This window comes from Procambarus clarkii, chromosome 72, assembly GCF_040958095.1.
Source record: "Procambarus clarkii isolate CNS0578487 chromosome 72, FALCON_Pclarkii_2.0, whole genome shotgun sequence".
NCBI classification, from domain to species: Eukaryota; Metazoa; Arthropoda; class Malacostraca; order Decapoda; family Cambaridae; genus Procambarus; species Procambarus clarkii.
This window is the reverse complement of record NC_091221.1, coordinates 10,826,694-10,854,516: the sequence shown is the minus strand read 5'-3', so window position 1 is coordinate 10,854,516 and position 27,823 is coordinate 10,826,694. Positions and strand designations below refer to the sequence as shown.

Here is a 27,823-nt window from a genome sequence, read left to right as displayed (position 1 = left end):
TTTTACCTCACTTGGTATACAGTTCCAGGTTCGTCTCTTGGCGTTTAGCTGTATGTGGAGGATTCCCTCCCCCCCCCCCCCTTTGTTGTGTCTCCCTTTCTCATGATTCCCCGTACCGGAGCTAGTGAAGTGTATTGGGGGGAGGGGAGGAATATCATGATATCATATCATCATATGATATGATATATGATAACTTGAAATCGTTTCAGATATGAAACGAGGGCTGGTAAGAACTACCATTTCTCATGGTGAGTGAATACTAATACGTACAGCTGGGATCAAGCCAACTCTTACTGCTAGTCTTTTGGCAGAGGCTTCCAGCTAGACTCAAAGATAAGGATGACTTCAGTGTTACAGCCAGAGGTGAGTTTACTTACCAAAGCCATTACAACTATATAGCACTTGGAAGGGATCAGTATAAGGATTTGGGATGGGATGTGGGGAAGGAATGGTACCCAACCACTTGGACAGTCAGGGACTAAACGCTGGCCTGCATGAAGCTCTACCGTCTACCCAAAGTGGTTGGGCAAAATCAATAGGAGCCATGAGAATATCGTCGTCCAGTGGCTTAAGGCATGTGCTTCAGAGAACCCAGTGTGCAGGTTCAAATCTTCCCTCGAGGCTTCTATTACATTCATCTGCTGCTACTCTTACAGTAGTGAAGTGCATGTTCATGATCAGGCTTGAACCAGTATATCTAATCCCTGTGCCTAGCTGTGAATATAAATGAAAGTAGACTCGCCTTTAAACGCTTATTCCGAGGGTACCAACACTAGTAACTCGATTTAATGCTCTTTACTAAACCAAGTATTTGTGGCAGAGCTGGATATTGTTCATTTCTTACACGAGCGGTCCAGTGATGAACCCTGCACAATTTACTTATTACTTGATATTCAGTAGCAGAGGTCCAGCAAAGCAGAAACATCAGAAGTAATACCATTTAATGGGGGGGGGTGACATATATATTAAGTCCATACACTAGGATGGCAGAACTCTAAGGTATAATAGATCCCATAATTGTATCAACTGTAGGCCCTCTTAATTCAAAATAAAAATAAAATGGTGGTCTACGATTTAGAGAGAACTACAGACCCACTAGTACAGATTCTCTAATGCTAAGGTGTGGTTTCAATTTTAATTGTGTAAATATTAATAAAGCATGATAGATAAGGTACACTTGTCCATAACCGAGTCACTAAGCTGATCTAGAAGCATTAAAAAAAGCCAGACCAAACTGATTTAGAGGCAAGCATAGAGGAGCATTCAAAATCTCTCTCAAAGTGTGATTCAAACATGGTGGTAAAAATGGACAAACATTTGCAATTTGGGACACCATCTTCATTGTTAACTATAGAAATCCCTACAAATTTGTATCAATTTATCTATGTGCCATCTTTTAATTTAATAATTACTTGCATCAATTGATATTGATGGCTTCAAGGTAGAATAGTCTGAGAGCAAGAATGTCAAGGATGCTGCTGTCCATGCAGGTTTCAAAATGTGTGCAAGGACTATACAGTATCTACTTTATGCAGATGAAAACCTCGTGCCAGGTATTGGACCCCATATTATTCATTAGCAGAATTTTCCCAGAAACATGATCCACCAATTGTCTTACATGCACACCTCAATTATTACTAAGCATACAGGGGCAAGTGATGCCCAATCATATCCTCCTATGCAGGACCTTTCACCTGCAAGTGTTAACACTAGGGTTTGACACTGGATAATATACTGAGAGGCGGTGTGTAGCAATGCCATTGTATACCAAAGAGATTTTCTTCTCACCTCTCTTGCCTATTTATTGCCTCGCCTCCTTCCATCATCACAATTGACTTGAGAACGGTCCAGGACGGACCAAAACATCATCGTCCCTTCACTTTCTAATATGTGGTTTGGTCAAAATATACCAAAGAGATTTACTCTTGTAAATATAAATCCATTTTGTGAAAAACAAAAAAAAAAATAGATATTAGATATGTTGAATCAAATTTTTATTTGGACCAAATTACACAACATGCAATGACAATTTTAAAACTGGTTTAAAGAAAATGTATTACATGACATGTTATTAAAATGTACCTACCAATGGGTTACAGTTACACAGTATTGTGTCAATAATGAGAACCTAAATCACAGCACAAATTCCTTAACATAGATAACATAAAATTGTACTAAAATGATCAAAGTGTAAACTCCACACAATGAAGCAGCCATCAAAACAATGCTTAATACATGTAATAACAAAAAATGTCTTTTTTAGTAATATATAAATGATAAAAAAAAAAGAGTAGAAAATTAACTTCACTACAATGCTTTTAAATCCTTTCCAAAAATTCAAAATATATTCAATATCAATTTCTATTGAAAGAAAATTAAATCAAATTGCAGTACAGTACTTTTGTTTTAAAGGTTAAAGGTTTATATATACACAGTAAATATTAATTACTTCAGCCTAGAACCTAACCCTTAGATGAGCAACCTAAGGGAACATTTACTTTTAAATATCAAGAACATTCTCTACCCATTAATTTTCTCAAATATACAGGTATACATTAATTTTCATAAGTTATCATATTCATAGATAATTCATAAAACACATCAGAATCAGTTTCTAATTCATAGAAACATATCAAGAGACAGACATATCAGAAAATGCATGACAATTATTGTATTGACAACCAACTACTTTAGCAGTTGAAAATGCTATGAAGTTTTTTGCACATCTTTAGGCATTCCTAGCATATAAACCTTCAAAGCAATCTTAAAAATGACAAAAACTCTGCTTTACCAGTGTATAGCAACATGAACATACTGTAGTAGAAGACTGCCAAGATGAATGAAGCGTATATCAACTATTAACAGGATTTAGAACAACGTTTGAAGCCAAACAAAATATGCTTGATAATGTGGATCTTAGCTAACAAACATATTGGGTATTTTTCCTCCTGGGAAGAAAGAAGGTAAAGTAATTAGGAGAAACTTCTAAACCACAATGACTATATAGCACTTGAAAGGGACAAATTCTATATCATCCTAGATAAGCTCTTCACGTTCACCTTGAGGAAAAACAAACCATTCGTATGTGGCATTTTCTAAAAATTCAAAGAAGAGATCTGTACATTTCAAGGGATCAAAATTAGCTTTCCCACAATTCATTAAATTTCCAAAATAATTAAAGCATGGCTAAAAATCATCCATAAATTCTATGCTACAGAATGAACACTTACACAATCATGCTTGGTCATATAAACACATGAAATTTACATAAACAAAAAAAAATTGCACATTAAACCTTTTGGGCGTATTAGAATCAACAAATTTTTTCACTTTTCTCAGAGTCATTCTTCTCATCAGCAGTGTTCCAATCACCAACATCCCCTGCCATGACATCTTTGTTGCTGGCTTTGGCTGCTTCTTTCTGTAACAGAATAACATGGTGAGAAATCAAAAGGTTTCACAGTGTTGGGTACAGGTAGAACCGTTATGCTTATTGAGGTCTTGCCCTACCAACGGAAAGCCAGAAAGAGGTCAATCATAGAAAGAGAACACAGACGACACTACAAAAGATGAACAAAAATAACAGAAATGCTTAAGACATGTCTCTTTCCATACAAGGAAAGAATAATTTAAAACAGGGAGATTGAAGAAATCGAGCAGAGACTGAAGCATTCATATCAGATTTAAGAAAGGCAGCTAGCAGAAAGCAATTTAAGAAATAAAGAAAAATCCAAAATATTTCTTCACACATACAAAACCATAAGCAAAAACCGCTGCCAGTATTGGACCTATTCATACGAGTGAAGGCTCATACATTGAGGACGACAAAGAAATTAGTGAAATCATAAAACAGCAGTATGAGGATGTTTAGCACTCCAATAAACATCATGAAAGTGGAAGATCCGGATTTCCTGGATTTCTTCTTTATGCGTGATATCCAAACCCCTGTAAATATAATCGATATCAACATGAGCATTGCTGATTTTAAAAAAGAAATTGACAACATGCCCATGCACTCAGCCCTGGGTCCCAGACTCGTGGAATTCAATATTTATTAAGAAATGCAAAGTGCCAGTAGCACAGGCACTCAGTATAGTGTGGAGGAAAAGTTTGGACATGGGGGAAGATACCAGATGCACTTCAATCAGCAGACATAGCCCCTCTACACAAGGGAGGGGGCAAAGCACTGACAAAGAATTATAGACCAGTTGCACTAATATCCCACATAATAAAAGTATTTGAGAGTGGTGATCAGGAGTCAGGTCACCAGATTCATGGAGACCAATGACCTTCACAACCCAGGCCAACATGGATTTAAGAGTAGGAAGATCATGCCTCTCACAGCTACTTGACCACTATGACAAAATCACCGAGGCATTAGAAGGAAAACAGAATGCAGATGAGGTATACATGGACTTTGTAAAGGCATTCGATAAATGTGACCATGGAGTAATAGCACACAAAATGAGGTCAATGCGAATAACTGGTAAAGTAGGATGCTGGATACTCAGTTTTCTGTCGAACAGAACACAAAGGTAAGGTAAGGTAATTATCAAAAGAAGGCACCAAACCGGGAAGGCTATGTAGCACCCTCAAAATGCGAAATAATCAGAGGGGCTAAATATCACCAAGAATGCCAATACGAGAACAGAAACACAGAAGGGGAACTATATCAAAAGTATCCGATTCACCAAAAATTCTATCGAGGGACAAGTGACCTCGAGGGACAGTCGGAAAGCAAGACACATGCTCATCCTGAAAAAGACATTCAACAAGGATATGCACAACTGTAAGAGGGACAACACAATTTGGACAGTAAGGAGCAGGGCAGCGCTCCATTAAGTGACCGTGGACTGAACACAAAGAGTATCAGTCAACCATATAAAATTGAGTCCAAGTGCAGTTAAAAGCTCTGTACCTCTGGGTACAGTCCTTGATGCACCACTGCTTTTTCTTATTCTCATATCAGAAATAAACAAAAATACAAGTCACAGCTTTGCATCATCCTTTGTAGATGACACAAAAATCAGTAAGAAAATTACACTGAAAAACTACAAGCAAATATTAATAAAGTTTTCAACTTGGCAGCAGAAAATAACATGTTTAACAGTAATAAATTCCAGGTACTCAGGTACGGTATAAATTGAGGACCTTAAAACATAATACAGTACTGTACTGTACAAGGTATGAAATGAAATCAAATATGCTCATAGTAGGAAAGCAACATGTAAAGGATTTGGGAATAATGTCTGATGACCTATGTTTAGGGAGCATAACCAATCAAATATTGCGTCAGCCAGAAAAATGATAGGATGGATTACGAGAACTTTCAAATCCAGGGATCCCATCACAAAGGTGATGACCTATGTTTAGGGAGCATAACCAAGCAAATATTGCGTCAGCCAGAAAAATGATAGGATGGATTACGAGAACTTTCAAATCCAGGGATCCCATCACAAAGGTTGTACTATTCAAATCATTTGGGCTGTCCCATCTCGAGTACAGCTCGGTACTCACTTCCCCCTTCAGAGCAGGAGAGATTGCTGAAATAGAGGGAGTACAGAGAATATAGACATGATAAAGCACCTAATTATTGAGATCATCTCAAAGCTCTCCAAATAAACTCAATTAGAAAGGAGAAGAGGAAGATATCAAATAATATAAATGTGGAAAATACTGGAGGGCCAGGTCCCAAATCTATACAGTACAGTAAAATAACAACATACTAGAGTGAACGATGTGGAAGAAAATGCAAAATAGAACCAGTGAAAAGCAGGAGTGCCATATACACAATCAGAGAACACTATAAATATCAGAGGTACACAGTTGTTCAACATCCTCCCAGCGAGTATAAGAAATATTGCCGGAACAAGCGTGAACATCTTCATGAGAAAACTAGATAGTTTTCTTCAAGAAGTGCTGGACCAACCGGGCTGTGGTGGATATGTGGGCCTACGGGCCGCTCCAAGCAACAGCCTGTAGGACTAAGCTCTCAAGTCAAGTCTGGCCTCGGGCTGGACATGGGGAGTAGAGGACTCCCAGAACCCCATCTTCTCGATAGAAGGCGCAGTTTGCATGAAGGGTTTGTCCTCTTAATGACTGCACCAGTACAGACGTTGGGAGACGCATTTATGTTGAGGATAAGTTTCAAAAGTGCTTGTTGTGCTGTGCTAAGGCGGCGACTAAAACAAGTGTATGTTAGAGGGAGACTTGCCGCACCGTATAGGCGAAATGTTGTGTTCATGGTTATCTTGTGGTTATCTCAGGGCTTAGTGTCCCCGTGGCCCGGTCCTCGACCAGGCCTCCACCCCCAGGAAGCAGCCCATGACAGCTGACTAACTCCCAGGTACCTATTTACTGCTAGGTAACAGGGGCATCAGGGTGAAAAACTCTGCCCATTGTTTCGCGCCGGCACCCGGGATCGAACCCAGGACCACAGAATCACGCATTCAATGTTCTGTCCGCTCAGCCACCGGCTCCCTCTGATGTCGTCGGCTGATGAACCCCATCAAGCAAGTAACGACAGATCTTCCCTATAATGTAGCCCAAAACAGTCATCTAACTCGCATCTCACTTGCCCGGGAATTGAACTCAACCAGGTTGTAAGCCAACTATACCACACTGCCACAGGTCACGCAATTAACCATAGAAGTACCACATGACAGACCCTTACTATCTAAAAGATAAACAGCAACTTATTATGTGAGCACATAGCAATCCTCTTGCTTCTACATGTACTCACAGTAGCATTACCTCCATCACGGTGGGCACGCATGCACACACACACATACAATAATGTGTGTGTAATTAGCCTATACAAGCTAGTCTTATTAACATTTTATATTTGCTCAAACGATTAAAGTTTTGCATGCTCCCACATTTAGCAGAGTATTCCTCTGCATTAGCTGAATTTTTTCCCATGTATGTTTGTATAATACAATACAATGACAACACTATGCTATATGCTATGCTATGCCTATGCTACCCCTCACTATCCAGTATACAGTAATGCTTTATGGAAATCCTAATCCTTTTTCCATGAGCTGTCACCGTTCATTCTTGTTTCACCTTGCTGCTCACCATATCACTCGTACATCACATCAGCAGATGTGATAATGTGGAATCCAATTAAAAAACGGTAGTGTGATACAAACTGCATTTTATTTTAACTGGACTGACAGTATTCCTCTGTAACACTGCAATATGTTTTTCAAACTGAGCATAATGAGCACAGATATCTTTTGTACAATAAAAAACTATCACTTTCTATTTGGTGTAACTGAGACCAATAAAAGAGAAAACCGTACTTAATACCTATACTCAAAATTCATCACTGGATGTTTTCTCTTCAGTTTGTTGTTAATAAGGGCCACTGCTGATGCCTAACCAGTATTTTGAGTCGACATGATGGTACAATGTTCAGCATTTTTAACTATTATTATGGCATGTGAAGCTAAGAACAAAGTTCAACAGCTAGGGATGGGAACTACCGGGGGAAAGTGCCAAGCCATTATGACTATATAGCATACATATAGGGAACGGGGTTAGGATAAGGATTTGGCATGGGACGGGGTGGAAGGAATGGCATCGAATCACTTGGATGCGTCCAGTCCAAGTGGATGGACAAATAACCATATAGTACTGTGCCAAGTTTTTTTTTTTGTAATCTTGTTCTAATTATAAAACAAGTTCAAAGTAAACCAATTATGAAAAATACATATACAGTAGTAATATATTTCAGTGAACATCACTCACTGCTCTTACCGCTTTGTCTTGTCTGGCAAACTTTTCGAACATTCCAGTGTATATCTGCTTCTCCTTCAACCTATCTGCCTTCATCCTGGCAACACACAGCTGCAACTGCTGCTTGGCTGCCTTATTGTTTGGTTCTACCTCAAGGCAAGCTTCGAAGTCATTTTTGGCTAAATTAGGTTCACCCAAATTTAGGTATGCCTGCAAGAAGACAGTATTTCAATACATACATGAATTATCATTATACCTAAAACTTAACAATTCATATTGTTCATGAAGCCACCACCAGTATACAACAGTTCTATACACAAGTTCCTTATTAATGACATTTTATAAGACTGAAGGCATCCTCCTACACTGTATCACACTAATAAGTATTAATGGTATCTTGAAGAAATTAAGAACAACATAAGGACACAGTAGACAACCTTAAAAAATACTGGTTCAAAAATGCACAAGGGGAGGAGGAAGGTAATTACCAAGGGAAAGCACCAAGCCATTATGACTATATAGCACAGGGAAGGGATCAGGATTTAGGATGGGATGGGGAAAGGAACGATGCCCAACTACTTGGACGGTCAGGAATTGAACATCGACCTGTGTGATGCAAGACTGTCGCTCTACCGTTACAAGGGAAGGGGAGTACGAATTATTCAAGGAAAGTGCCAAACCATTATGATTATATAGCACTGGGAAGGGGTCAGGATAAGGATTTGTGATTGGACGGGGAAAAAGAATGGTACCCAACCACTTGGACGGTCAGGGATTGAATGCCGACCTGCATTAATTGAGACCGTCTCTCTACCGTCCAGTCCAAGTGGTTAAGAATAAGCTAAGAATATTAAGTTAGTACCATTTAGTATTGAATGGCTTCAAAAATACTATTTACTACAATACAGTACTATTTAAGAGCACTGTTTAGTAACTAAATAACTAAATATTGAACCGTTATATCAAATGATAAAACAGATTCCCGAGGTAAATACAGCATACATTATTTAATAACTTCTTGAAAAATTATGAGAATGAAATCCCAATAATTACTAAGATTTAACAATTAACTGGCTATTATTACCTAATAAAAAGATAAACTCTTTTATATACAAGCCCCTACTGTACTTTGATGCATGTGGTAAAATCACAAACTATCATTTATGAAAATAATTAAATGAGAGCATCTTGGATTTTTTATAAGCGTACATGATATATTTACAATTTTCCTAGTCTCCTAAAACAGACGACGTTTAATTATAGGGAACGGCTTCAATCAAATTTTCAGGATATATTACAATGTAATTGCTGTAATGTGAAATTATGTACTGTATATCAAACTTTGTCGTGTGACTGGTGCTGCCATCAAATGGTGGTCAGGTGGCAGGTAGCTCGGTAATCAGTAGTTAAAAGAGCTGTCCTGGTGACCCCAATTATTGGTTGAAGCAGCAGCCAAGTGGTTTCTTCATTCCTTTTGTATTATACCAAGTGGTTGCTCTGATGGTTGACAATATTTTCCACCATCTCCCTTTCCCAATTACATGGCAAGACTATTTGCAAGGCTCCTCATCTTGGTGGAGCAAAGGTCGACAAGTCATTGCAACTATCAGTGTGTGGCCCTTGGTTGTTGACTCAAGTTGTTTTAAGAAATGCTCCTTAAGGGAAAGCAAAGTGAGAAATGCTAAGTATTGATAAACATACAGTAGTTAAGACACACTTACCTGCCCTCTTCTGAAGTAAGCTTTAACATTTTTCTTATCCATTTCAAGGGCCTTGCTAGCATGCTCTTTTGCAAGAGAGTTTTCACTCATTTTAAGATATGCCATTGCAAGATTTAAATGCCCTGCTAGCAAGATTGCTTGACTTTCAGCTTTTTTCTCATCATCCAAACCTGAAATGCAAGCACAATTATTGGTCAAACCAAGTATGTATCTATACTGCTTTTACTGTAATGATCTTTTAAGCCTACATATAAAAAGATTACTATATAGTACAAAAACAAAATTCTTTACGTTTACTGGCAGGGAAGATATCAGCTCTAAGATGAAAGAGCAGAACAGCTTCCCTTCTTCATGAGACTAAATGTTCAACATTTTGTGTGTTGTCATATATAATCATTTCCCTGGTTATATTATACTGAATTGTATTGATACTTGAAAGTTTTCTATATAAGACCACTAAACATGCAATGCAAGATTTTCTCTGCCATATATTACTGGTCAGAACAAAAGCTGACCCAGTCATGATAAAATGGGAGAAAATGCAATGCACTTATTTAACAATCTTATTTAACTATTATAATTTCTTCCTCGGTGATCTCACAGCACTACCCGCCAAACACACACCGAAACTACGACATTGGTACAACGTTCAAACAAGTTTTAACACCTCCTGACCAGTTCTAGCAACCAATATAGCAAGTTGTAACAACGTTCTAATATGTCATAAACACGTTAAGCCAAGATGTAACAACTTTATTACAAGTTGTAAGAAGGGGAAAATAGAGACAGTTTTGGTTTGTGTTTCCAAGGTATACTCACCGGAATCATACTCCAAAAGACCAATAATCTTCTTGTACTGTTTTGCTGCAAGTTGATATTTATCTTGCTTTAAGAAATTTGTTCCTCGATCTTTGCACGCCTTGGCATGTTCAATTTTCTCTTCCTGGTCCATCTCCCAGGACTCCTTAGCCTTCTCAAAACTCCTCATCTCGACCTCATATACTAAAGAAGCACCAGGTGGAACACCAATGGCTGCATTTCCTGCAGATCCAAATGCATACTGTGGGAAAAAAAATTACCAGTCAGTAGAATTAAAATTAGGATCCATTTTCTTCACATGGCAAATTTTCAGATGTAATGTCATTTTTACCTTTTGCTATTTAAGCCTTCTTGTACTAAACTTTGAGAGACTATGATCTTGGCACAACTCTACCTTCCAGTGAGATGTGTACTGTACTCCAACTTTCTAAGCTAGGAGTATTTATCTATACAGAAATCATAATAGCGTGATATATCAAATGAACAAGTCCACAAAGGGGGATGAGGGGTTTGAGCCCAATGCACGGGATGTTCCCAGATGCACCTTAGTCAACTGTACCATGACATGGAAAAGAATTGCAACCTGGAGTGCTACTTCCCTCACTCATCACCCTCCTCACAGCCTTGTGGATGTGTTCAGTATTTATCTGTTGTGCAGGTGTCTGGTATATTAATCAGTCCTTTCACTAAAGGTTAGCCCCGAGAAGGTTAATCAATGCTTCCGCAAGTACTAAAAAAAAAAAAAAAAAAAATTATCCACGTGTTCAGTTTCAATTATTTTGCACGATCACGTACTGCCTGAATTTAACCACTGCACTGCACAGTGGTTGAGGAACTCCCGGCCTTAAAGTTAAAAAATATTCGAATTATGTGAAAATTATTTGAAAATAAACAAAACTCCAATTATTTCGCATCAGCACTGTTAAAGTTTCATCAAAATGTTAAGAAATGGATTTAATATGAATATTAAACAAAACAAAAAAAATTTGATAAGGAAAACAGCTCCTATTAAATGGAACTGAGGGATAATGCAGTAATAATGAGATGCAAACACCTGTCCGACACACAAAGATGATGATTAGTAGTAAAGAAGGTCTACAAAGTGGATATTCAGCTGGTGCCTTTCTATCACTGCTGAATATTACATAATAAATAATAATGAGAATGTTTTTACGCTGTATTTTCTTATAAATCATAAATACATTGCCCTATGCAATGTATTTGCTATTATTGAAGTAAACCTGTTACTTCCACCAATGTTATTTGACGGGAGGAGGGGTTTACCTTCTCTCTCCTTTGTTTATCTGATTTTTGTTGTGGTTTCTACATCTTGGAGAAAGATGTAGAAACCCTTCACTAAGATGTAGAAACATCCCTTCACTAAGGATGTGAAGTTGGAACAAAATTGGTCAACACATGAATCAGCCACAGGTGATAGAACATGCGATTTAATTGTTTGGGGCCCAAGTTATTACAGATTTTAAAACTATTTTCTTTGTCTCTTTAGGTTGTATTGATGAATAGGGACCAGATGCGGGCCTTATCACTTATATAAAGTATACTTATCATCCTTATTAACCCATTATCCTCATCCCTATATATATTTTTTTAGGGGGGGGGGAGGGAGTATTTTTTCTTGCCCTCATTTCAACACATACTGACCTACAGCTTTCACATATTCGAGTACGAATGCCAAGCAATATTTATTAAAACATACACGAATATTCATAAATTAGAACTACCATATTCATTGTCAATAACTTCAACTTCAATTATCTCCATGAACAGGATTTTCAATTTTTAGAGACAAGCTGTTAAATTCAGTTTCTGAGCGATTCTCACTATTTTTACATGTGCTAAGTTCTTAGTTCTAGGAGGAGGTCTGGTCGAGGACCGGGCAGCGGGGACGCTAAGCCCCGAAATCATCTCAAGGTAACCTTAAGGTAACCTAAGGTTTCCTCTACTAGTTTATTCATAAACCCATAACTTTGGGAGTTCTATATTTTTACCTTAAAATTTTGCACATGTTTTGAAGGCCACATTGACTTTTTTGTTTTTTACAGTAAACTATACTCTCAAACTAAATTTTGTCCAGAGGAAAATTAATGTTATATGCCATTCTGAGCCCATAATGAATAAAATAAAAAATGGTGAAATTAAATTCATGAAAAACTGAAATTATTTATCAATAAATTTTTTTGTTTGTTCCTGTTCATGTTATGATATTGAACTATTTGGAAAAGTTGGAGCATTTACCACGCAGATTATGCACACAAAATTTGTGTTTGAGAAAGGTTAATTATTTGAACTCCCGGCCCCACTGTATAGTGTTTTTAGGTATAGGGAGCAATTCAAAACTCCCGCAGCTACACAGGGCTCACATCCTGTGCCTCTGTACGACAGTAAACAGACACCATCTTAAAACAAAAAAACAAAAAAAATCAGCATCTATACTAGCTATGAGTGTTTAAACTTTTTACATTTTCTAGATTTTTTTTCACTAGACAGTTTTATTAATTTCATTAATATTTGGGGTTTAGATACACAATTCCATGTGTAACACATTCACAGTGTGGGAAGTAGAAAAATTCCAAAACTGTGGTATGGGAATGGGAAACCTAATGTGGTCGAATTCACCGATATGAGATTAATTACACTTAAAAAAAAAAAAAAAGGAAGAAGAGGCAGAAGTAGAATTAATAAGAAGCAAACGTACAAATCAAATGCACTTACATTTGACGAAAGACTGATTGTTGATTTTTCTCCCTTCTTGAATTTCTCAAGTGCACTCTCTAAGCCTTCTGGAATGTTGTGCTCTATTCCCTCACCTAGTGGGAATTTCACGTCTCTGTCATCAAACACTGTACCATTCACTCGTCCAGTAATGTGAACTGAAATAGAGCAAAGTTGCTATTATATTTGGCTTGAATTTTGTTATTTTAAGTTTCACGCCAATACAAAGATATTCTAGAAATCTTAAAAAGGAAACTTCAAGCATAAAAAAATAAGAAAAAATAAAGCTGACAAAACCATGTGCCAGATTCACGAAGCAGTTATGCAAGCACTTACGAACGTGTACATCTTTCCACAATCTTTGACGGCTTTGGTTACATTTATTAAACAGTTTACAAGCATGAAAACTTGCCAATCAACTGTTATTATTGTTATAAACAGCCTCCTGGTGCTTCGGAGCTCATTAACTGTTTAATAATTGTAAACAAAGCCCCCAAAGATTGAGAAAAGATGTACAGGGTTCGTAAGTGCTTGCGTAAATGTTTCATGAATCTGGCCCCATACTGGGAATACTTCAACAATAAACTGTATTAAATTGCTTGATAAGTCAATTACTTAATTATATCTAAAGTAACAGAATAAGAATAAGTACCACCTCTGGCTGGTAGAACTGGGATCTATAGCCTTGGAGAAAAACACACACAGCATTCTAAGGGATTTATGAGTCCCCTCCAATGCATTTTCCATGTTCATAATCTAAAACATTCAATACAGTTACCTTGCATATTTTTACAAATCCACCCCATTACACATTAAAATTATTTACCTTTTTTTTTGGAGAGGGGAGGGACACAAAAGTAATAAAATGTAACATAAAAGGAAAGTACTGCAATGAGAGTATTGTACTGAAGACTAGAAGTCACCGTGTTAACATGTACAAATGTGGCCACTTGTGTAAACCCTTGTTCATGGTTATTTACATGGGTGTGAATGCTGTGTAGACATTATCAGTAATAGTACAGAACACTGCAAACCTACCATCCACAACTGCGCTTTCATTGGGGGTTTGGTAGCCTTCTCCGGGCACAATGTTCCTTCTCATTATACCCCCATCTTTCTTTAGACTGATATCCTCACCCTGCCACTCAAACAACTCAACCTACCAAGGAAGACTGTATATAAGCATACACATAAAGTAAATACTTTTAAATATTTTAAAGCAATCCATGCTAAAATATTTAATACAGTACCAGTGAACAAGACAAAGCTAAACATGGCAGAGATATTGAAAATAAGACATTTGATTTCTTGAACAATCTGCTGGCTTAACTGGTTGACTGGTCCTGCTGCTTCCATGGACAGGACCAGTCAACATTTTGCTCTAGAGCTACGCAGACTGTCTTGAACATGCTCTCCAGGGGCCAGATTCACGAAGCAGTTACGAACCTGTACATCTTTTCTCAATCTTTGGCGGCTTTGTTTACAATTATTAAACAGTTAATGAGCTCCGAAGCACCAGGAGGCTGTTTATAACAATAACAATGAGTTAATTGGGAGGTTTTCATGCTTGCAAACTGTTTAATAAATGTAAACAAAGCTGTCTAAGATTGAGGAAAGATGTATACATTCATAAGTACTTGTGTAACTGCTTCATGAATCTGGCCCCAGGTCATACTGGTGCAAGCCAGATACTTTTAAATACATGTTACCATTTTATAAGAAAAACAAGTAAAATAATCTTCGCTTTTTCAGCAGTCTCGGTGGCAATTCCGACAAGTTGCATTTTGAACGTTAAGACAATTTTCCAATCTTGTCATTTCACAAGGATACATTGGAGATTTTGCATTTCTGAGCACCTAGTATTTCTAGTCTTATTATAAATTTTTGCAGAATGTTAAAACATTTATACATATATACACAGGATAAATATATCTTTAGTTGCTTTATAAAACAAAGCCTTGCTCACTAACCTCAAACACTAAAGTTGCATTGGGTGGTATCTTCGGTGGACTGCCCTGCTCCCCGTAAGCATATTCACTCTTGCATATTAGTTTGGCAATCTCTCCCTTCTTCATACTAGCCACACCTAAGTCCCAAGCCTTAATAACCTCACCTGTGAAGAAAAAATTTGATAATTTGCCAATATCCTTTATACCACCACCAAACTGTGCCCGAATAAGCGACCAAAAAGAAACAATAGTGTTTCCAAGAGTCGCAAGGCCAGATCCTATCATGTAATACTGTAACATCAAACAAACATATCTACAAACACCACAAACAATTTTTTTAACATTTCCTGTTGTGAGAAATAATAATAATAATAAATACTGTAGTCTAGTACAGTTTTTAAATACATGCGGGATACCTAAAAGTCCCTTTCTACCTGCTCCTTTATGCCAGTACTGTACCTACTTTAGCTGCAAGAGTCCACCCAGTACACTAATCACATGCGCTATTAGGCAACATTTTACCCACTGTGGAAAACAAATTTTGTATATGGTCTAGTTACATAATTGAGACTGAGGAAAGTGGGACCCAGACATCATACACAGTTCAGGAACTAGGAATAAATGCCTAATTTAGGACAAAATTAAAACAACAGAGTACATTTGCCCCTCAATATATATATTTTTTTAGAAATACACTAATTGGAATCTTCCTGATTATCTAGCATTTCAAACGTGTGTGTAGTTTTCTTACCTTTCCCAAGGGTAAAGGCAAAGCGCTCCCCTCTGTCGCGACTCGAGTCAAACTTTGATCCATCTTCGGCAAGTGTTCCTACATAATGTACAAATACACGGTCACCTTGCCATGGACCTTCCTCACCCTCCCCTGGTTTCAAGATCTGTGGATATTGGCAAAAATTTATGTTTTGGATGTAACACTAATTCTTAGAAACAGCACATAAGCAACTCTAATACCTAAACATCAGTCAATAAACAAAAATTTTTATAGGAGCACATGATACAGTAAGAGCCTTGACCAGATGAAAGTCACATTAAAATTAATCATTATACCCTGTAGTAGTTCTGCAAATATCACACATGCAATGTTAAGCACAATTATATACAATATCAAACAAATGATAAATTTACATAAATGCGCACACACACTTTTCATAAACATAGGTACTACAGTATCAGGAATTTTCTACATATTAAATAAAAATCTTTAAAAACAACATACTGTACTGAATACCTTGATAATATTGAGCATGAACCTTTCAACCAGTTATTACATACATAACAAACCTTGAATATATTAAACTTACATAGAAAAGCACTTCGTACTCATTTGAATTTTGGGGGCGCAAAATGTAAAAATATTGTAAATTAATGACCGTTGGTAATTAGTACAGTATATTTATAGTCATTAGAATCTACTTTAACCAAATTATAGCTTATTTTTAGACGGTGTTGTCACAAGTATTGTACACACAACACAAAGCTAGGTACATTGTATTAAGAACTATGAGGTGCTGAACTTGCCGCATCTTAATTGTATTACAGCATATTGCTGAAAGCACTAGAGCTGTCTAACTGAAATGTAATGGTCTAACCTATCTCAGCATACAGTGATGTATCTACAATTTGTTAAGGGACCCTTGTGCCTTGCAGGGTCTGACAAGTGCAAGACAAAGCCTTAAAAACTACAACTGCCAGAAAACAGCAGCCATTGAGCCTACTGAATATCAACATTTGTGGGGCTATCTTGAGGTTATCTTGAGATGATTTTGGGGCTTTAGTGTCCCCGCGGCCCGGTCCTTGACCAGGCCTCCACCCCCAGGAAGCAGCCCGTGACAGCTGACTAACACCCAGGTACCTATTTTACTGCTAGGTAACAGAGGCATAGGGTGAAAGAAACTCTGCCCATTGTTTCTCGCTGGCACCCGGGATCGAACCCGGGACCACAGGATCACAAGTCCAGCGTGCTGTCCGCTCGGCCGACCGGCTCCCTATGAGGTTCCATGGCTGTGACAGATGAAGAGGTGTGTATGATGCTACTTTGCCCAATACAGTGTCAAGGCATTAACATCACATCTCAATCAGACAGTACAGTAATTTCAAAACTAATGCCTAGATCTGGTACATGCTGCCATTGGTTGGTGATAATCAAACATCACCCTTAGCAGTTCCATTAAACCTGCTAAGAATGTCTCCCACATATCACCACACTAACAACAATTGTGTAAACATTACAGGAGTTGATGTGCAAGCTTGGCTTGCACCTCATCATTTGCAGATTATTTTTTTTAAACCCAGACATATGTTTCTTAAATATCAATATTAGTATTTCTATATTAACAAAGACCTGACCTTTATTAAGAATTTGACATTTTGTTTATAATTCCTGGCATTTTGCACTTACCTCCTTCAAGACACCGCCATCCTTATTGGGAGTAACATCAATGGCCTTGCTGTTAGACTCTTCACCACTCATTTTCAGCAATTATAACACCTGCAAAAAAAGTATTCAGAGGTTACAAGATAAAAATTCCTTCGATACAAGAAAAGAAATAAGGGGGTATGACACAATACTCCTGAACTGTTACTGTACAGTATTATCAAATTAAAATTGGGAGAAAATAATAATCCAAACTATCACGAAGAATTATTTTATATTATTTGAACTTCATAATGTATATTTATATGAAATTTTATTATACAGTACTGTATTTTTCATAATTCTATATCACCTAGCAGAAAAATGGACAATTTTTTTATCACAACTTCACTTCATAATGATATCCTTATAGAGTATTGGTATACTGTACAGTGGAACCTCTACAAATTTTTCGGGTTACGAGCTAAATTTATTTGTGAAATTCGAATCTGTTTGCGAACTAGTCGATACACGTAGGGATCGACCAAGCACATGGTTCCTGGTGGTATAGGCGACCGCGCTTAAGTTTGCCAGTGGCTCCCACTTAGTGACATTTGCACTTGAATTTTTTTTAAAGAATTTCATTGTTTTTCAGCTTTTTTGCTTTCTAAACAAATGTAGTTATTATATACCATACCATACCATGGGTTCCTCAACAATTAATAAGTGGTGTATGGTATGGGAAGAAATGCAAAGTTTTGTTGAAACAACTCATACAAATCAGGCTGCAGTAGGTCATTGCTTTAACCTTTTTAAAGACACTGTGATGCCTCACTACAGACAAGTGTTAAAACATAAGGAAAAACAAGTCTCTATTCTTAGTGAGAACAACAAGCAGTGAGCCACAACCAGGTCCTAGTGGTATGCAGGCAAAACATAAAGAGAGTACCCCAGAGAAGTCATCCCTGATGTTTATAATGGAAGGGGACTCCCCCTCCAAACATCTCTCCTCCTCCCCTCGCCTTCTGACCATCTTCTATACGCCAACAAGTCATTAGCTGTAACTTGTACATACCATAGTACAAAATAATTGTGTGTATTATGTATGAAATGTATTTTGAAGTTAATATTTTTGGGAGTGAGGAACAGATTAATTCAATTTACATTATTTCTTATGGGAAAATTTGATTTGGGTTGCGAATTTTCGGTTTACGAGCTGTCTCTGGGAATGGATTAAATTTGTAAACGAAGGTACCACTGTACTGTATCTCAATACACGAGCAGTTTAATACAAAAAATAAGGAGCAGCAGTTTAATAAATAAAGAGCACAGGCTTGTGTGGAGCTTGGGTTTATGTGGAGCACGGGAGTATATGGAGCATGGGCTTGTGTGGTATCCACTTGCTTTAACGACCTATATGAGGCTGAACCCAGGTCGTTAAATCCGGAGGTTTTAAAATGTCGGTAACTGTTTAGTCGTATTTGGGAGAGCAACAGGATGGATGGTGGATGGGCTGGCTGGGTGGCTGGCTGATTAGTTAATTGGCTGATAGGTGGGTGGGCAGGCAAGTGGGCTGGCTGGTAGGTGGGTGGGGTGGATGGATGGGTGGATTGGTTGCTGACTAGCAGGGGGTCTTTAGGCAGGGTGGATGGGTGGGTGGGTGGGTGGCTGACTTGTGGGCAAGCATGGTGGATAGGTGGGCTGTTTTGGGTGGGTGAGCTGGTGGTCACTCTTTCTTCAGGCAAGCAGCTTCTGGGTGGGTAGGTTCAGGCAGGCAGCTTCTGGGTGGGTAGGTTCAGGCAAGCAGCTTCTGGGTGGGTAGGTTCAGGCAGGCAGCTTCTGGGTGGGTAGGTACAGGCAGGCAGGCTGGATTTGACTGGAAGGGTGGTAGGCGGGCAGGTAGACTATCACAGACTGGCTGTGGTCACGCCCGATCCATCCCCTCAGCTCCCCCATCCCCATTACATCCTACTCCCCCCATCCCCACACCAGATCCTCCCAGAAATACCCCCCACCCCCTCAAGCCGTGTCTAGACAAACTGTATGGGATTAATACATTAATTCAGTACAGTTCAGATTCTTGGCTTTCTTCTTACCAGCTGGTGGCCTTGGAGGCAGACTGCCCTGCCTGCCATCTATATTTATTTATGTATTTATATACAAGAAGGTACATTGGATTTGTGAGAGCACAATGTTAGTGTTCTCTAAACAACATCAGACATGTTGTTTACAAACTGTGAATGCCTAACTGCCTTTGACTGATTATGACTGACTGTGACTTGTGATTGTGAATGCCTGACTGACTGTGACTTAACTATGGCTGCCTCTGACTGGTTGTGACTGACTAGCTGACTAAATGCTACATAACAAGCAGTGAAATCAGTGAAGGGAAAATTGTAACTGCTGCCCTAGCGACAGAGAGGTTGTCACAATAAATGAAAATGCCTTCCAGTTTAACACATACCGGACTCTGTAAACTCAATACCGTACTCCGGATTTAATGGTCAGTGACTGTAAATAAGGCACCAGTTAACGATCTAAAATTTGGTTGCTAGAACCGGCATAATGGCAAATATGAGGTCCTTAAATCGTCCTCCATATATATGGAGCACGGGAGTATTTACCTGAGGGCCACTAGTGTTAGTGGCCTCGAGGAGGACAGAAAGCCAGTGGCTTATCAAAGTTCCACCTCATTTGTCCTGATAATTTTTTCCAGCTGGATTTTAAAGCTCAACAGAGTTTTGGCATTTAGGGCTTTGGCGGGTAGGCTGTTCCATTGGTTTATAACTCTGTGAGTGAAAAAGCATCTCCCATTTTCAGTCCAACACCTTGGCTTGCCGAGCTTAAAACTGTTACTCCTTGTCTGCATTACATCTGATTTTTTGTACGTGAGTGGATGGAGAACAGGCGTACAAGGAGCAAGGATGTGCACACTTTACACCATGAAGTCTCAAGACGGCATCATGCCTCCTTTTAACCACTCTTTACAATTCCAGCCTATATAGGCAGGTTAGAATTGCAGTAACAAAATTTCGAATAGCAATTAAAATTACATAGAATTTTAGCGCTCCCAAAAAAACAACCGTATTTGTACAATTCATGTATTCATTGATCAATTGCTGAACTATCCTGACGCAGTGCCTATCCCAAGTGCCAGGTTGCATGCCTTTAGGGGAATGAGGCCTATGCCGCCAACGGCCCTGCCGTGTGCAACACTGAATTACTAGCCATTATTTGTACATAAGTAACATCAATTGTGGAAATACTATCTTTTAATGACTCATCTTGTCACGGGATTGTCACAAGACAATAAAACTGAGACGTTTCCCACCAAGATCTGTCAATGGAACTCTGAAGATACTTCTAGAAATGTGATCGTGATCATTGAATGTTTCGGTGTCAAGGTGCCGGTTTATTATTATTATCAGCCCATAGAGCACGGCTCTGTGCGTCAGGTAACCCTGAACTACGACTACACTGGACGACCAACCTGACGGTCACGACCTGGAGGAGAGAGAGAGAGAGAGAGACGCGGATGTTGTTGTGTCCTTCCCGCCAGGCGGCTGCTGCTGTACTCAACGCCAAACTTGCTAACAGTAGCGCTTCCAGCTCAACCTTAGCGCTGTCTGCTGGGTTATAGCATTCCCCTATTCTATTCTAGCGCTTCTAGCTCAACTTTAGCGCTATCTGCTGGGTTATAGCATTCCCCTGTTCTATCTTAGCGCTTCCAGCTCAACCTTAGCGCTGTCTGCTGGGTCATAGCACTCCCCTGTTCTATCTTAGCGCTGTCTGCTGAGTCATAGCACTCCCTGTTCTATCCTAGCGCTGTCTGCTGGGTCATAGCACTCCCTGTTCTATCGTAGCGCTATCTGCTGGGTCATAGCACTCCCTGTTCTATCCTATTGCTATCTGCTGGGTTATAGCACTCCCTGTTCTATCCTATTGCTATCTGCTGGTCAAGGCGGGTCAAGGGAACTTGCCCGAAACGCTACGCGTGCTAATGGCTGTACAAGAATGTAAGAACTCTTGTATATATACATAAAATAAAGAAAGGGGGTGGTAGGAGAAAAAGCACAGAAACTGTATTGGGGACCTAAACATTCCCTCTAATGCGTTATGTGTGGTTTCCTCCGAGGCTAAGGGTTCCCCTTCTTCCAGCCAGAGGTAGTATTCTCTTTCCTTTCAAATAAATGAATAAAAAAATCTCAAGTGCTGTCTGTTCTAACTTAGCTCTCGCTCTCTTTACCTTTAGCGCTTTTTGCTGAATCTTAGCGAGCTTTGCTCAACCATAGCACCTTCCATTCCAAAGTCTGTTTTATCTTTATTGAACGTGTGATATTAATCTAGTATTTCTTCTGGTATCGACAAAAATTAAGTAGATAATGTTCCTTCGATTTTTAAGGATCTTTTTTTTCCAAAACACAATTTCCACACAAAAAATCTCATAGTCATAGAAGCGTCTAGAAAAGTTGACTTGCTGACCGGGGAAATTGAATTGTTATATGTAGACTTCAATAACGTTTTATCATTAAATAGCTTATAACAATGTTATAAGGGTTCTATAGCACAGTAGTCCATACGTCCGCTATTCACAAGTGAGGGACTCGTCCTGGTCCAATCTTCGAGCTCGACAGAAATGATTGGGCACGGTTCTTCTCACTCGATGCACCTGTTCACCTGACAGTAAAACGCTAGGCAATTGTTGTTGGTTGCATCCTGGGGAAGCCAGTAGATGGCCTACGGGGACATCAATAAGTCTTCCTGTTCCAGACAACGGCAATTATATGTATATAATGTTTTTACGATCAACATTTGCATGATGATAAGTCAACTCTTTATTTTCTTCTCCGAGGCTATGGGTCCCTACACTTGCACCAGATGTGGTACCCCTTCTAGGTTTAAAAAATATATATATGTGTGTGTGTCAATACTTAGTATTAAAACCCCAATATAAGACTATTAACAGTTAAAATCTTCTAATTAACAGGCATATGGCCACTGCCTTTTGAACGAAAGGCGGTGGAGTTTCTGATGGGGAAGGAAGAGACATTTGCGCATCGCGTTCCGCAAGGCGCGGTACGGCCAGCCTGGGTGGCATAAAAAGCGCGAGAAGTCAGGTCTCGCTCACCATCTGGTCACCATTTGGTCCGGGAGACATCTCCCGTCACGCAGGGTGCAGTCGCGCCTCCACAGATCTCCAGTATCAGCTCTTTATACTGGTAATGGCTCAAAAGGGCCACCACTTACGGGCTATTCATGCCCGTGCCACCTCTTGGGTGGCTTAATCTTCATCAATCAATCATCAGGTCTCGCTCTCACTCCCTCTCCCGACCCGGTCCACGATCCATGAAGCGGCTCCACGCTCAGCACCACGCCTCATCGACACGTGGGCCAGTATCCTTACCGCTTCTCAGTTCTGCTTTGCTGTGTTCACGAGATTTCTCAAGCAAATGGACTCCATCCCCGCTACTATGGTCCCAGATCTGATGTTCTCTGATCCTTTGGGGCTTTCCACATCCCAGGCCGGTACCGCAGGGGCCCCCCTGCCCTACCCAGCAAACCCTAAGGTAAGAGAGTTTCCTGTACATGTTAGTCAGGACTACCCCCAGTGCTGGCGTGTGTTTGCGCCGTCCCTCGCGGCCCGTTCGTGCCGCTTAGCTAGTTCTCTAGGGTCTTCCGCCTGCTTGCCTTCCTGGGGTTGCAGGCGCGCCTCCAGGTCGGGACTGGTGCGCTGGTTATCTGCGGCGACTTCATGTGGCCAGGTTTCGGTGGTCCTGTGCCCTGGGGCCCGGCCCTATTGCATGCTCGGTGGACCTTTCGTCCCAGGTGTGCCCTCCCCGGTTTGCTGTGCCCCTAGGCTTGCCCTAGGGGCCATGTTTCGCCCGCGCCTGGCCGTGCGTGCACGGCCAGGCTCCTTCTGTGGTCTGGCATCGCCCTCTGTGGCGACGCCACGCGGCGGTTTCCGGGGTTCTGAGCCCTGGGGCCCAAGCCCGGTAGGCGGCGCCCACGTGGCTTGGAGCTCGGTGAAGCACTCGCCCAGGGCTGCCCTTCGTTTTCTTCCCCGTCCCAGGCGTTTTTTCCCTGGAACCTGGTTTGTTGCGCCTTCTAGGCTTGGCCCTAGGGGCCAGGGTTCGTGATGCGCTCGGCCGTGCGTGTCCAGCCAGGCTCCCTGCGAGCGTCCTGGCGTCACCCTGGTGGCGACGCCTCCTGGCCGGGTTTTTTAGTTGTCTTTGCCCCTAGGGCCTGACCCTAGGGGCCCATGCCAAGGTCGGCATCACCCACGTGGCATGGCGCTCCGAGGAGAGCTTGCCTTGGGCTGTGTTCGCTTCCTTCCTGTCCTTCTCCCTTCTCGCCCTCGGGCAGGAGACGCCCTTGTGGCGGCGGTGCCCCGGTGGGTAGGCCCAACACTTTCTTGTTAATGGCTGCCTTGCGCCAGCCGGTGTCGTCCGGCATGTTCTTCTTCAGACGTTGGCTGGACGGTGTTGCCCTGCTTGTTCGTCCCAGTTGTTTGTCCGTCCGGTGTTGCTCGTTTTGTCCGTAACTAGGCGTTTTGTCTGGCTGGTGCATGTAGACCAGCCTGTTCGTCCTAGACGTTTGTCTGGCTGGTGTAGACCAGCCTGTTCGTCCTAGACGTTTGTCTGGCTGGTGTAGCAGCCTGTTTGTCCCTGTAGTTTGGCTGGCCGGTGTAACCCAGCCTGTTCGTCCCAGACGTTTGTCTGGCTGGTGTAGCCCAGCTCGTTTGCCCCAGACGTTTGTCTGGCTGGTGTAGCCCAGCTCGTTCGCCCAGACGTTTGTCTGGCTGGTGTAGCCCAGCTCGTTTGCCCCAGACGTTTGTCTGGCTGGTGTAGCCCAGCTCGTTCGCCCAGACGTTTGTCTGGCTGGTGTAGCCCAGCTTGTTCGCCCAGACGTTTGTCTGGCTGGTGTAGCCCAGCTTGTTCGCCCAGACGTTTGTCTGGCTGGTGTAGCCCAGCTCGTTCGTCCCAGACGTTTGTCTGGCTGGTTTAGCCCAGCTCGTTCGCCCAGACGTTTGTCTGGCTGGTGAAGCCCAGCGTGTTCGTCCCAGTTGTTTGTCTGGTCGGTGTAGCTCAGCTTGTTTGTCCCAGACGTTCGTCCGGCTGTTGTAGCCTCGCTTGTTGGCCCTAGTCGTTTGTCTGGCTGGTGTAGCCCAGCTTGTTCGTCTCAGCTGTTTGTCTGGCTGGCGCAGCCCTGCTTGTTCGTCACAGACGTTTTGTCTGGCCGGTGTAGCCCGTTCTGTTCGTACCCAGTCGTCTGGGATGGCCGGTGTTTCCCGGCTTGTTCGTACCCAGTCGTCTGGGATGGCCGGTGTATCCCGGCTTGTTCGTACCCAGTCGTTGGGGCTGGCCGGTGTATCCCGGTTTGTTCGTCCCCAGATGTTTGCTGGCCCGGTTACCCACGTTATTCGCCCCAGCAGGTGGTCCTGACCGGCGTAGACCGGCCCGTCTGTTCCATGACGTCTCGTCCACTCGGCGTAGCCGCCTGTTGTTCCCGCACGTACACGTTCCCTCCTGTTTCCCTGTCCTGTCCTACTCCAGCGCAGGCGCATGCCGTCGGGCGGTCTGTCCGCTTGGGTGGGCTATGTTATGTTATTATCTTTTATTTAAGTTTCTAAATTAATTTATTGCATTGTTCAGCTTACAGTTATGCCTTGTATTTACTTACTATTCCTCTTGCAGCGTTAATGCAGTGTCCATTGCTGTGGGATACTCAACTAATTTTGTTCTCTTTTGAGAATATTATTGCTTTAGGCTAGCCATTCTCCCTTGATTAGTACTGTTTTAATAACCATTCCATCCCTTGAACATTACAGTTTTACGCTATCCAAACCATACCATGCACATTACTGTTTAACATACCATCCTATCCCTTGATTAATCCCGCTTTAAGCTACCAAATCTCCCCATGATTACCACTGTTTCTTTATTTGTTCAGCTTATATGCAAGTACATTATATTACGGTCTTATTCTATTATTAGAATATAATATTCCCCTCCCGTTCTCACTGTTCTGTTCTACTCCTCCAGGGTAGGCAGGCACATGCCGTAGAGAGGTCTGTCGGCTTGGGTGAGCTACGCCATGTTATCATTTATTTAAGTTTCCCTAAATTAATTTATTACTTTGTTCAGCTTTCAGTTATGCCTTGTATTTACTTACTAATCCTGTTGCAGCGTTAAAGCAGTGTCTATTGCTGTGGGATACGCAAATAATTTTGTTTTCACTTTTGAGACTATTATTGTTTTAATCTAGACCAACTATTCCATGAATAAGTACTGTTTAATTAACCAATCTATCCCATGAACATTACAGTTTTAAACTATCCAACCTATACCATGCATATATTACTGCTTAACCTAACTATCCTATACCTTGTATAGTCCTGCTTTAATCTACCCAAATTGTCCATGGTTATCACTGTTTACTCTTTATTTGTTCAGCTTAAACACAAGTATATTATATCTTTTATTTGTTCAGCTTAAATACAAGTATATTATAATATGGTCTTAAGCTATTTACTTGTTCAGTTTCAGTTTGTCTTGTATTTACTCCGCTATTTATTCTGTTTTCTAGCACTGCTTAAGCCTCATGCCTCCCTTGCTGTTTTGGCCTCGCTATGTTATTTATTGTTTATTTAAGTTTTCTAAAATTAATTTGTTACATAGTCCAGCTTCAGTTATGCCCGGTATTTACTTAATAACACTGTTGCAGTGTTAAAGCAGTGTCCTTTTCTAGTGGGATACTCAAATAATTTCGCTTTTCACTTTTGAGATTATTATTGTTCAATTCTTCCAAACTATACCACGAATAATACTGTCTTAATATAAACAAACTATACAATGAATGATACGGTCTTATTATAACCAAACTATACCATGAATAATACTGTTCAATCTATACATGAATATTACTCTCTTAATCTATTTTAACTGCTCAGCTTTTATTACATTGGCTTTTATTTCGATAGCTTTAGCTATGTCCGGTATCCTCATTCACTATGGACACTTAACTTTACCTTTGCTTTTGTCTACTTGTGTATGTGACGGTTGCCGGTGCGGCAGCTGGGTCTCCCTGCCTGTTTTTTTCCCCCCTCGTTAGACCTGCCGATGCTTACTTTTTCATTTTCCGCAGTGGCGAGAAGCCGGATCACCCAGCAACTGCAACACGGAAGAGGGCTCGGGCGGCGTCGTGCGAGGACAACAGCGCAGTGGTGTGAGGACGCAGCCGGCCTGGGCCAGGACGAACCCCTCCCGCTTCGCCTCCCCCTCCTCGGGGGCCTCCTCGGGCGGCTCTGATGTGGACGGCGACCACACTTCCCAGAGGCCCCCTGCTGGCAAAGCGGCGGGTGGCACAGCGTCGCAGCCTCCACCCCTTTCGGCCGACGCTGCAGGCGCCCATCGCGCAGGCTCGGGGGCCCTCTCATGTCACAAGCCTTCTGGGCATGGGAACTACCGAGGTCGACCCTGCCGCGGCTGCTACAGCCGCCCTGCCCCCCACCTTCACCGACTGTCGCCCACGGGCCAGGGCCAGGGGGCATAAGTCGAGGCGACGTGCGAGCTCCTCCAGTCTGTCCTCCTTCCTTCCTTCCTAGTTCGGTAGCGTAGTTGCTCTACCACCCTGAGGTTTCCCTCGCGGCCAGCGGGCACTCGCCCTTCTGGGGGGGGGGGGGGGGTCCGGCCTGCTGGCCTGCGGGGTGGGGGTGCAGCGCCCGTCCCCAAGTGTTCCGCTGTCCGCAGCTACTACTTTGACTTTACAGCCATTCTACTAGTAAGCCCTACCTTATGTCAGGTAATTCCTTCTTCCTTGGCGGCTCGGCCTCTGGCCTGGGGTTATTTTCTTCTCCAAATACATATCAGGCTTTAATTCCCAGTCACTATGTATTTTTCCGCCGCCTGATTATTCTCCAGCTAGGGTTTCCCTTATGTTATGTTGTTCACTTTGGTGTCCTGTTATACTTAGAATTAGATTTGTTCCATTCGCCTCACTGCTAATTCTAGACAATAGGACATTAGGTTTCTGCAGAGTTTGTTACTAGGCTATAAGATTACGTTATTTTACAACAGGTGTACAATTTAAGATGTTTCGTGTATTTTGAGTTAGCCACGGCTATGTTATAATAATAATAATAATAATAATAATAATCTTTATTTAGGTAAGGTACATACATAAAGAGATTTACAAAGTTTGTTGGCTTTATAGATAGAGCTAGTACATACAATGCCTAAAGCCACTATTACGCAAAGCGTTTCGGGCAGGAAAAACATTAATGACTACAGCTTAAAACTAATGGGTAAAAAGAAAAGATGTGATGAGTACATATAAAAAATAGACGTAAAAGAGGGGGGAACATTGTTGAAACAGCAGCACAAATACAATTACAATTACAACTTATACATTTGTTAAGACCTACTTAGAAGCCTGTTTTACTTCTGCAGAATTATTTATCCTGTAATAAATTTTACGCCCCCATG

At 41.1% G+C, this 27,823-nt stretch overlaps 1 protein-coding gene and 1 long non-coding RNA gene across 3 annotated transcripts; one reads left to right on the top strand and one right to left on the bottom strand.

Moving 5' to 3' along the window:
• The first annotated feature begins 224 nt into the window (after positions 1-224).
• On the top strand, positions 225-27,823 carry LOC123773711 (uncharacterized). Its single transcript, XR_011224443.1, has 3 exons — positions 225-363; positions 22,327-22,906; positions 26,484-27,823. It is a non-coding gene; the product is annotated as an uncharacterized lncRNA (long non-coding RNA).
• On the bottom strand, positions 1,978-20,959 carry LOC123773710 (peptidyl-prolyl cis-trans isomerase FKBP4). Of its 2 annotated transcripts, none has more exons than XM_045767569.2 (10): positions 20,830-20,959; positions 17,385-17,474; positions 15,717-15,861; positions 14,987-15,129; positions 14,055-14,175; positions 13,017-13,174; positions 10,284-10,524; positions 9,465-9,634; positions 7,765-7,953; positions 1,978-3,421 (listed from the first exon to the last, which is right to left on the bottom strand). In XM_045767569.2, the coding sequence occupies exons 2-10, from the start codon at positions 17,454-17,456 to the stop codon at positions 3,314-3,316; spliced, it is 1,347 nt and encodes a 448-aa protein (XP_045623525.1). In that variant the 5' UTR covers positions 17,457-17,474; positions 20,830-20,959; the 3' UTR covers positions 1,978-3,313. The 2 variants fall into 2 exon arrangements, with proteins under 2 accessions (XP_045623525.1, XP_045623526.1); XM_045767570.2 differs by having other exon boundaries at positions 20,844-20,921.